Source organism: Helianthus annuus, chromosome 13, assembly GCF_002127325.2.
Source record: "Helianthus annuus cultivar XRQ/B chromosome 13, HanXRQr2.0-SUNRISE, whole genome shotgun sequence".
In the NCBI taxonomy this organism is placed as follows: domain Eukaryota; kingdom Viridiplantae; phylum Streptophyta; class Magnoliopsida; order Asterales; family Asteraceae; genus Helianthus; species Helianthus annuus.
The window spans coordinates 75,897,739-75,909,906 of record NC_035445.2 but is presented as its reverse complement, the minus strand read 5'-3'; the positions used below and the strand labels follow the sequence as shown (position 1 = coordinate 75,909,906).

The window sequence follows — 12,168 nt, the reverse complement described above, 5'->3', positions numbered from 1 at the left end:
AATGGTGCCGTCACCATGGAAGAAATAGAGGAGTGTTAGGGTTTGTGTTCCGTATTCGCTTAGAAAATTATGGGTCAACATCCGCATGGAGTTCGTATATCATATGCAACATGTGGCTCGGTTTGGGCTTTAGGTGGTGTGGGCCATGGAGGGTGATGTGAAGTGTGGTCTCGGCCCAAGTGTGTTATGCAACTCACGGCCCACGTGTGTCGAGAAATCCCGCGACCCAATTAGTTAGTTTCTTAAATTACTAGCCTACACATATAAAACGTGTAACGGTTCCTTGTAGCTAATCAGTCGAACATACGTAAACAAACATACCCCATCACGTTTTACATTTAGCACGTATATACGCGAAAGAGAAATAATAATAAAACATGATCGCGTGAGTAAGAGACACTAACCTTGAAAGTTTGGGTTGTCACACAAAACATACATTAATATTATGAAAAAGTAAATAATACAAGCTTACATAATGGTTGTCAATAACAAAAGTAACCGGTACTTCGTCATCAACACTCTGTTCAAATACAGGTGCAACAACCGCATTAGGCACCTCATCATCAGACACTTCAATTAAGTCATCAGTTGGTTCTTTTTTGATAACACAAAGTTCAGGCGGGTAAGTAAGAAGGGCAGGCTTACAGCTAAAAACACTCAAATCAAACGTCTTAAAATCAACCATTTCAAAAATCATCCGTTATCGACATCTCCTCCTTGATTCGACTCCAACCTGTGGTAATATAAAGCTCATGGTCTAAAACTTCCATCCGAACAACCCATTTACGATTTCCAGCAGAACGAACCAAAACAGGATCTGAAGGACAGGTATTCAGCATCGAGTGATGAACAAACAACCTGTTCACATACTACACAAAGAACAAAACAATATCAGGATCGATGGTATAAAGAAAATACAAAAAAGTGTATGAATGCAAGGATAAAAGAATTTAAAAATGTATATGTTCAAGTACCATGCAGTCGTCTCGGTCTTTAAAATAATTTTTAGGTTTGTAGTAGAAGTAGTTAGATGGCGCAAGAAAAATGTCTTGATAAAAGTGGAACAGCCGGAACGAAGATAAAGCTTCTTCATACTGACAAACAACCTACGAATCGTCCGGTAATTTCAATGACGTGACGACATCAAACCAGCCATTGTAAAAAAAGTAGTCGCCTGCAAGGTTGAACACTTTGACTTGAAAGGTCCTCCCATCGAGGGTCCTGATGACTGCATTCTTCTCTGGATAACCAAACGTCTTAATCCACTCACCATACCCAGCAGGAAGTTTCTTCCACGGAAAAGATAACTATCGTTAAATGCAATTATAATATCAGTACTCACAAAGTCTTATATTAAAAACATCTAAATTCTTTTTTTTAAATGATTATAATATCAACACTCACCAACGATTTTTTGTCGCTCTTCCACACATGGGCAGCGAATCCGTACACCATGTCGCTTCCAAAGTTGTCATCTTTCACAACCCCAAAATGTATATCAAAACAGGTACATGTAACAAATATAGGTAACAAACGACAGTCAATTACTACATCAAATAAGATATCAAACCATATCAAAAAAGTATTCAGTTATTACATATTTAAATAAAAAAACAAACAAACATAGATACTAAATAAAATAAGAACGGCTGATCATAACATAAGATTTGGCAAAATATAAACCATCAAAAACATTCACCGGACTTATATATACAGACTCAATCCATCAGCAACTCATTGATATGAACAACAGTAACATCTGCCTAATGTACTCGGTAACATATATCTATCAAACCTCAAAATCGAAATCGACTATTACAGACCCTATAAAAGAAACTGTACAAAGGAATTAAACACCTAATCAGCTACGAACAACAGTAACATCAACAAATAACAATACATGAACAAAGAATTTAAAACCCTAAAACACAAAAAAAAAACCCAAACATCAAAATCGACTATTAGAGACCATGAAAAAGAAACTGTACAAATGAATTAAAACCCTAATCGGCTATGAACATCAGTAACATCAACAACTCACAATAAACGGACAAAGAATTTAAAACCCTAAAACAAAAAAAAATTGTTCAACATCAACCGCCTACACTACTCTAACAAACGAACAATCTAACAAAACCATTGAATCCGAAAATCGAATCAAAGAAATCGAAATCGTATGTAACTGATGGGGTTATCGGAATCAAGCATGAATACCGTCGATGAAGACACTTACCTAATGAAGATTGGTTATACCTCTTCACTAAATCACCGATTTGATCCCGGCCGATGTGATTTCCTGCAAAATTAGCCATATTAAAACATATAATCGATCATGAAATACTTTAATTAGATAGTACCGTAGATGATTTGTCTTCAAATCCATTGAATCTTGAACCAAATTATTGGATCGATTATAGTCCCTGTGTTCGCCGTGTTCGTCAGAGGGGAAAAGAGAGAGAAATCGTTTTAGGGTTTTGACAGGAGAGAGAGTGTGATGAGCGTAAATGAGAAGCACTCCTTCAATCCTCAACTATGAGGTGTGCCACATGGATGATGACATGGCTGCTTATTTGGCTTGCACCATTGGGTGACATGTGTCCCCCAATGGTTTGCTTTATTAGATATATAGATTATTGTTGCAATACAATCATCGAAGATTACCATCCTATCATGTACATTGATGCAGCTTCTTTAAATGAATACATAAACACTTCTTAAGAAAGTTTCAATCTTGCCTTGAATTCCAAATAAGTAACTTCAAGTGTCAAATTAGTTTTAGGCCAGGAAATTTAATAATCCTTACGTATATTGTTTGTGCAAGTGAGGCCAACTACTTGAGATCGATTCTAAACTAGTTTGTGTTCAACTTAAGTCCGGTTTAGTCCTCCAAAATTGTTTAGGATGCCAGTAAATATATAGTTACAATTCTCATTGCATACAATAGCAATTAGCAAGTAAACCTCTACACAGTTTCAAAGAAGATGATATATTCTTCTTCCATACCTACTTATTTGCATGTTCTTTAGTATCCCCATGCTTACCTTGCAAATACATACATTCATTCATACATACATACATACATACATACATACATACATACATACATACATACTACATATTCTTCAGTTCTTGTTGATGATCAAAATATCCATATTAAGCCGCTCGTCGCAAAGACATGTATGCCAAGATACGGTAGGTGATAGCCATGGCCGCCAGTGCACCCGCTTCCTTCAACCCGCTGTCTAATTCTATCCCATCAACTACAGAACTTATATGCCCATATTGCACTTTAAGAATAAGTCTGTATGTATGATAGTTGAATGACAAATAACTTAACCAAGATATGAAAACCGGAACATCCTACAAAAACAAAAAGTAGCAAAAACTTGTAAGTGTTTCAGATTTCCAGAAATATAATCTAACTAATCATGAAGTTATAATAACTACAAACGCTATGTATTACCTTCACGAAAAAACCACCAGCCAACATGAAAGCCATTACAACTACAGAAGCCATAGTTGTTGCTTTGTTTAAATCCATCACTGCAGCACCAATAGCAAGTCCAAGCCCCTATAGTAATATGTATGATTATTATAGAACCAGTTAAAGAAGAAAAATAATAATTCACTATGAACCAAAGGACTGTAAGTGAAGTTAGGAGCAGTTGGTAATCCGTCAGTGAAAGGCCCCGGGAAAAGGGGCCAAGGTAAAGACTTCACCGACGGATCACCTATAGTGATCTGATATTAAATTAGGAATCATACCTGAGCAGCAACAATGCACAAAAAGACTATAAGCATAGTTAGGAAAAACGCTTGAGCGGTTAATAGGAGGCCCGCCATGAAATAAACAATCAGCAGGAAGATCAATGGAAGAATAAGATCTAGCGGGATATCACTCGTCGTCCTAGCAATGAAATACGCACTGAGCTTGTACATATCAGCAGCTCTCTCTTTTTTCAGCATTGCGCGTTCTTGAGGAAATGTAAAAATTGCTGTAAAAACTGGGAAAAACGCCCAAAACACAGCAATGAAAAAAAGCAATCCTGCCTGCAAATACACATTTATATATCATTAGTTCCATTGGTTGTTAATAAAAGTATAGATTCATCAATTTGTTTTTGAGTAGGTTACATGTAATTAACTAATTATACCTGATTCTGGATATCTTTTGGGCTATGAACATCTGATCGCCACCAAAGAAGTCCCAAGATGACCGCAGTTGCGATGATTTGCATGATTCTTAACCAACTAAAATAATCATGTCTTCTTTCTTTAATCCCTCTCCAAAACAATATGGTAAACTGCTCTGTCCAGGTCGCTCCCCATTCTCGTTTCACTGAATGTATGTTTGCCTTCATTTCTCGATCGGTTGATGTACGAATTGCGAGCTTTCGTTTTATTTCATCAGCCAGATTTGTTGCACATGCCTCCACTAAATACTAAAATTGAAAAAGAACAATCTTGTAACTCAGAAAAATGTCTTGAATTACTAAAAGCTTATATTGACTGTTTTGAAGTTTGAAATATGTTTAAGACCTCATGAACAGCTGTTGAAGAAGGCTTCCCACTCATTGTTTCTCTCCTTGAACTCCCTAAATGTAGTTTATCATCTAGTTCAGGTGGAAGAGAAACATCATTTGTATTCCCATTTGCAAGATCTAGCAAGAATTCAGCTGGGTTCATGGACATTAAGGGACAAAATCCAATTGATGAAAAATATCCCATAGCTTCCGAAGCCTTCCCAAAGTACAACAAGCTTCCTTTACCAAGTAGAATTAACTTGTCAAACTTGTGGAATAGTCTGCTTGATGGTTGGTGAATCGTGGTAATCACCGTCTTCTCCGCCTATTATATATATAAAGAAAGTACAAACCGAATTGTTAAAAATGATACGGAGTTGATTCAATAACTAATAGACTCATATTTGGACTAGTTGGACAAAGTCGTACACAAGTTAAAAAGATATAACTTGGATAGTGTCAGTATGTCTAGAGTTATGGGGCCGTAAGTAATGGCCAGAAACATCTCAACGAGCCGGATCATATCAGACACATATCCATTATTTGGAGACTTGATTTCAGTGTTGGCGGTTTTCCCTAATTTTATGAGTTTAAATTTGTTTACTATTCTAAGTAAGAACATGTGAATCTTTGATTTGAGTAATTGTAGTCAATTTTATAACTAGACTATTAATTAAATTTCAGTTTTCTTAAATTTTACATCTGCCCTACCCAAAAGTTTCTTAAATTATATGTTTAAATATACAAAGTTAAAAAAAAAATAAAAAAATAAAATAAAAAAAAATAAAAATAAAACTTACCTCTGCTATGTCTTGTAAAAGTTCAATGATTCTCAAAGCAGTTGTAGAATCCAAACCGGAGGTGGGTTCATCAAGGAACAAGACAGAAGGATTGATTATGATCTCATTTCCAATGGAAACACGTTTTCTTTCTCCACCTGAAACTCCCCTAACAAACGAGTTGCCTATCATAGTATCTTGGCACCTGTTTTAAGGTTGTACTTAGTATCTTTTGTTGTTGTTGTTGTTTTTAGTATTGATAAGTATCAAGAAGACAACTTAAATCAGTACGTTACCTCTCTAAACCAAGTTCACGAATAACATCTTCGGCTTGTTTTACTTTCGTTTGTTTTGTCAAGGTCTTCGGTAGTTTCAAAAGAGCAGCATAAGTTATTGTTTCTTTCACCGTTAGATGCGGAAACAAAATATCATCTTGAGTCACAAAACCGATCCTGCCCACAACACGTGTGTAAATTTTCTATGATTATTTGACAAAAAACCGATCGTTTCTCTAATGGGTTGTCAAGTTTATTTATATCTTTAAGGAGGTTGTCATGTTTCTTATGGATTTAAAACAAATTTGAAGAGAAAAGTATAAGTTTGACAAGTTTATTTATATCTTTAAGGAGGTTGTCAAGTTAAATCTTTAAGGTAATAATATTTTTGACGCAATAAGCCCAAACCATAGAGCCAAAAGCCGAAATCAACAGTTAGTAACAAATGTGGTTTGGTTAGGTTCGCCTTGACTTGTCAATTATTTTAAAACCAATTAAAACCACACACCGCTAACGCAAACACCAATATAAAATTAAACCAAATAAAACAATACATACCGGCTCTTTAGTGACTTGGAGTACGGTTGATCATTATAAGTGATGGATCCTCCCATATTATGATCCGTGAGTCGCCCACCAAGCATGCTTAAGAGAGTAGTTTTCCCACTTCCTGATGGACCCATGAGGGCCAAAACTTCTCCAGGATTAACCGCCCCATTTATTCCTTTCAAAATATTTTTTTCTTCAGTTGATGTCACTCCTCTGGTTATTATCTTGTATGTCACTTCTGTAAACTGCATTTTTATAACATTTTTCATATAAAATAACCAATAGTTTATACCACATTTAGCGAGACCCGGTTTGCTTACTTCTCTTGTTTTTATTTTATTTGTTTTTAATGCAAATTAGTCTTGTACATAAATACCATACAACATGAGATTCTGTACAAGACTGAACCGGACAAGTGACAACGTCTCGCATTGTTCTCAAAGAAAAACCTCCATCTTTGCCTGTCCAAATAGACACAGAGGAAATCAATCTATTTGCGTTTTTTATTCAAAGAATTGTTATGGGCCACTTGTTTCTATAAAAGAGGGAACATATTAAAAGAAACTAGAACATTATATACGACGAAGCGTGAAACATTTGAAGCTTGCTTGCATTTTGAGACTTGTGTATACCTTTAGATAGATTTGCATGGTAGGTTCGGTCTGAAACTTACTACGCGTGCCTGCTTCGATGTCTTCAGCTGTAACAAACATGTTTTGCATCAGTAATAATATATTAGCTAACATTAGATAAAATATATTAGTTTGGAATTGATAAGTGGATAAGATTTATTTTAATTATCTTTATCCTAATTAAGAGTTATGATTTGATTAGGTTTCCTTGTAATTATTCTTATTATTGTACTTTTATAAATAGTTACACTAATAATATTTAATACCTTACAGAGTGTTTATTATTCTATATTTTATTATAGCAGAAGCGCTAACGTGGTATATTCATAATCATCTTATCACTTATCCTTGGGCCGGATTGATTGATCAGATTCAGGTTAAGCGTGTCAACTTTCATGACCATGTGCGTAAACTTTAATAAAATATATTGTTTGTAATTTACGTTACATCTAATCGTTCGTTTATCAAGGTTATGCACCATGTGTAGCTCATATCAAGTGTATTCATTTTCATTTTATGGATTTGATATGATTATGATATGATATGACCTGCAAGAGGATAGGAGAAGATTGTGATGTGGTTCTGATTACTCTTAATCCAAAGACTTTTTAAGTAGACAAATTCAATAAGTATAATTAATGTAATCAAAGCATGTGTGCCAAAAATTCAAATGAGGGGACCAAGATGTAGAACATGTAAAGATAAGAGCAAGACTTCCTTGGACTAAAGTTCTAGAAAATTTGACTAGAAACTAGATAGCAGTGGACCAGGGTGTGACGGGTGTGACCCTGGTGGTCCTGGTCATGCCCCATTTTCTACACAATGTTGCAGCCCACTTATTCTGGTCTACTGGTCTGGATTGACTGCAGTCTGCAGGCTTCACTGTTTGTATTCAGTAAAACAGCCTACCAATTTTCTCACGAAGGCTTTTATTTGGTCCAACTAGTTAGTTAATATTTACTTATAGGTCCCATAATACATAATAAACGTTAGTTGTAATTGGTTGTGAAACCTAAGTAATAGTTAGCTTTACTAAATTATATAAGCAAGATAGATAAAATTAGGGTGATATTTACTTAAATGACATAAACACGAGACAAAAATAATCAGATTTTGGGCAGTCATGTTTAAGTAACCCCCGGTTTAGTAAATAGATATGTATAGGTTGACACATGTTTAACTCTTTTGTATACTCGCGTCGACTTGTTATAAACCCTTTTAATATTAGAATGAAATGTTTTGTGTAAGCTTATAAGGTTAACCCATTTCCAACCCGTATAACTCATTTATTACAATCCGACCACCTGTTTATATACAATTTGATTACAATACATTAAATCGTTTACAACCTATTTTGCTTGAGAATTGATGTTGCACAGATTTGAATAAATATATAGGTAGTATTCGAGTTCATCAATTTAACCCGAACACTATTGACACCTCTAGATATAACAACTATAACTTTAATATCTTTATTTAATATACTCAAGAAAGAAAGTACTACTTTTCAGCTGCTTTTCGACTTTCTGTTATCCACCTTTATGGCCTCATTTGGCTTTTAGTTACAAAAAAGCATTATCATGGCACTTTGTGAGTTGTTTGATAACTTTCACAGCTACTTGAAGTGACCACTTTACCCCCACAACTCTTTGTTCTTAGTGTTCAAAACATAAATCTACTTTTTAATGTGTTAAAACACCAACATGGACATAAAATATCTACTTTTTATGTGTTAAAACACCAACATGGACATAAAATACTTACGGATATCATCCTCACTAAAAGGTGTAAGATCAGCAATTTCATCTGGTTGCATAGTGAATCCAGCAAGTGAGAATGAGAACCCTAAGCTCGCGCTAGAGGCCCGACTCAGGACGGCTCCGCTACCAACATCATCGTGTTCAAACTTCATTTGAGCACTCTTCCCTCTCTTAATGTGTGTGTTCCTTCCACTGTTGCCAATTCTTCCTGATGATGCAAGCACTTGATTTCTGCTAGACTTTCTTGAAAGTGTTCTGTCCACCTCTTTCGTAACCTCGCTTGAAATCGTGGATTTCATGGTTAGTTGATCAGATTGGGTTCTGGATAACCCTGAAATCGAATCCGGATTCTCCATGTTGTTTGCTACATGCACCCACAAAACAACTTTCATTAACACTTGACACATACACAAATGGATCATAAACAAGAATGACATAAAATGTTCCAAGTCTAGACCTTTCGTTGACAAGATTAGAAAGAAATCTTTTATGTGTAACGTGTGAAAAGATCTTCTTCTTACCCAACTCGATCACTTATTAGATCATAAAGAAGCATTAGGGTGTTGATCCTTATCGACCCGACTAGAGAGATACTTTATCATGTTCAAGAAACGAGAAGTTGACAAACACAATGCATGTATGAAAACCCTAATATTCTTTCAGAATTTTGTAACTAGACGATATAAAATTAGAGTTTCTTTTCGCAAAGCAATGGAAAAGGCTATAGAATTAACTGAACAAACAGATACAAAAGAATTCAAGTGCAAACTAGAGGAAATATCGACGGAAAAGAAATTGCGCGTATATGATAAGATGCTAGAGAACTCAAAGGTTTATACACACCTTAACTTCAAGAAAGTGAGGAACTAATAATGGTAGGAAGCTAGTGTTAAATCTATTTATAAACATAACATACCAACTTGAAAAGACAACTATACCCTTACCCTTAATCCATAGAAAGAAATTAAATTAGTGGGAAAATCACCCAACATCACAAACAAACACATATATTCTTATAATTTGTACATTTATTGTCAAACCAACCCGTCAAGCTCAGTAGTACCATTCGATCACAATTGGCGTATACGTGTAAGGGCACGGAAACATTTTGTTTTTCTAGCGCGGCCGGCCTATCCTTTTTATGTGATGGGCGTCGATCGAAGAGTCGTCCCATTTTAACTTTTAACATTAATGGAGGGTTTTGTTGTGAAGCTTAGCAAACCACGGTTGTGGGTGTGTTTGATATTGTGAGGTTGTGCTTCATCCTCATGTTACCCTTTTCTTAGGGCATCCAAGTTTTTGGAGTTTTCTTCATATTACTGGCACGCAATATATATAGTCTGTCACACACACATGTAACTTGTTTCATATATAATTAGCTTTCAAATAGCTATACAATGCAATTCTTTTCAATTTAGTTGCTAATTGAAGTAAATATTTATGCTAATCTTGATGTTTATATAATGCGTGTGCGCGTATTGGTTGTTTCAGACCTATAAGTTAATCGCAAACTAGTTTAACGTCTTATTCGATTCCAGGGGCGGAACTAATGTATTAAGAAGGGTAGGACGGGCTACGGCAGGGCCGACCCTGAGAATTCGTGTACCCTGTTCGAGCTCGAAAAAATGTGCCCTTAGGCCTTAACGAAATTGGGTATTGGGCTCACTAAAGGTCTAAACCTAATGCCAAAAGGGTTAATAACTAATCTAAACCATAAGAATAATTTTGTAAGGGAGGCTATGTTGGTGTTTGTATGGGTGTACCCTATTAAAAAATATTTTACATATACATATCGGGTTCTTTTCATAAAAAAAATATGTCCCTCGAAATATCGGGCCCTGGCCGGTGGTCCTCCCCGCCCACCCCCAGGGCCGGCCATGGGCTACGGCACAACCCTGTATTCGTATTGTATTTTTTTTTCTTTTTTTTCCGAGTTTATACAAATGATACCTCTAAACAAATTCGAGGATACCACTGAATTAATGGGCTAGCTCTCCAATTGTTCGATTCATTAGCCCGAGCAAAGTGGATGAGGCTCAGACCGGGCCCGGCCGGGGTAACGCCATGTATGTCCTATGGGAACAACTCTACGTAAGCATGATATACTCTATGCATCATACATGATCTCTCCACATGGCAGAATAGTTGCACTTGCTGCCAATGCATAGTTTGGAGCTTTGTGTGATGACAAATACTCTAATAGTTCTAATGTGTAGGTAAAGCAAGGAAAATCTAGTACAAGATCGACTTTAAGTAAATAAGTGGTATACATGTTGTTTTAGTTGTGACGATACTACATATGTATTGTGTACAAATATGTAAGTGGTTCTTGTAAGTTGTAGTTATAAAGTTTAAAATTGATTACGTATTGAACCATCCTAGTTACTTAAATGATTGTAACACACAAAGTTGCATGTTAATCAATATTGTTTGTTTTCTTTATTGGGAGCTCATGACTTTGTTTTTGACTTATTTTTTTCTATTTCGCTCTACCAAGTTGATTTAGGATTTACCAAAATAACTTTTTAAAACAATAACCGATGAGTAAACTTTTATTGATGATATGGACCGTTCAAGAAGTGACACGTAGCAGTTATGGACGAAAATATTTACGTTGTGGGTCGTTAAAGAAGTTAGAAGTGAGGTTAAAAATCAATAGGGTGATGGTCCATTAACAAAGACAAAACCTTTAAACACTTTGGGAGAAAGAGGTCTTAGGTTCAAATCCCATAGACGATATGGAATAAAAGAAATTTGTTGTTAAAAAAAAAGTGAAGTTAAAAAAAATGTTAATTTTGATAAGTTTAAGTTTAATCAATTTATTATTTTAATGATTTTCCTTTTTTTTTTCTGACCATATAACTATAAATTATTATAAGGAATAAAAAAATGTACGTGCGACACACAGGTAAAGTTAGTTTGCAATAAAGTTGTTCTTTGTTGTATTATAACTTTTTTAATTTGAACTAGGTTAGTTTCCCGTGTGTTACACGGGTTGAACAATTTAAACTACATAGTATAGATATTTTCTGTAAATGCAAAACAAAGACAGAGACGTTTACATACCATATTGACACAAATGAGTTAATATAAATGTAACCCATCAACTCGTACATATTAATTAATGTCGTAGAGTTCGATAAGACGACTCTAATATCGCTTGAATGTGGTCAATCAAAATCTATTTGATACCCTTTGTACGACTTCTTATTTTTTTGAATCTTTGTGTTTGATTCCAAACCTATTATTAATATTATTGATAATAATTTTAGTTATATATATCAATAATATATTTAGTCTAACATATTAATATTATTATGAATTTCGAAACTTGTTTAGCTAGGATTTAAGATTCTATTGAAGTTTTAGTTTAACAATAGGTTATTGAATTAATAATAAGAATTTGTATTAGATTAAATTAAATATTATTATTATTTGTATTAGATTAGATTAAAAATTATTATTATTAGTATTATTAATAATTTTAATCAATTAAATGAGAGAATGACAAGTGTCCCAAAACAGGTTTCTTTTATTATATAGGAGTAAACTGCTAAAATCATCCCTGAGGTTTGATTCAAATTGCTAGATCAGTCCAAAATCAACTTTTTTTGCTAAAACAGTCCCTGAGCCTAGTTTCTGTTGCTATT

At 34.7% G+C, this 12,168-nt stretch overlaps 1 protein-coding gene and 1 long non-coding RNA gene across 5 annotated transcripts; both read right to left on the bottom strand.

Annotated features, from left to right (window-relative positions):
* Nucleotides 1-443: 443 nt before the first annotated feature.
* On the bottom strand, nucleotides 444-1,349 carry LOC118485645. Its single transcript, XR_004877212.1, has 2 exons — nucleotides 975-1,349; nucleotides 444-869 (listed from the first exon to the last, which is right to left on the bottom strand). It is a non-coding gene; the product is annotated as an uncharacterized LOC118485645 (long non-coding RNA).
* Nucleotides 1,350-2,902: 1,553 nt separating this feature from the next.
* Nucleotides 2,903-9,418, bottom strand: LOC110898225 (ABC transporter G family member 22). 4 transcript variants are annotated; one of them, XM_022144985.2, is made up of 11 exons: nucleotides 9,362-9,418; nucleotides 8,523-8,882; nucleotides 6,759-6,826; nucleotides 6,136-6,371; nucleotides 5,599-5,754; nucleotides 5,324-5,507; nucleotides 4,540-4,848; nucleotides 4,155-4,442; nucleotides 3,766-4,050; nucleotides 3,464-3,571; nucleotides 2,903-3,360 (listed from the first exon to the last, which is right to left on the bottom strand). In XM_022144985.2, the coding sequence occupies exons 2-11, from the start codon at nucleotides 8,872-8,874 to the stop codon at nucleotides 3,154-3,156; spliced, it is 2,193 nt and encodes a 730-aa protein (XP_022000677.1). In that variant the 5' UTR covers nucleotides 8,875-8,882; nucleotides 9,362-9,418; the 3' UTR covers nucleotides 2,903-3,153. The 4 variants fall into 4 exon arrangements, with proteins under 4 accessions (XP_022000677.1, XP_022000676.1, XP_035837887.1 ...); XM_022144984.2 differs by having other exon boundaries at nucleotides 8,976-9,371; XM_035981994.1 differs by having other exon boundaries at nucleotides 6,136-6,587; nucleotides 9,040-9,370.
* Nucleotides 9,419-12,168: the final 2,750 nt, after the last annotated feature.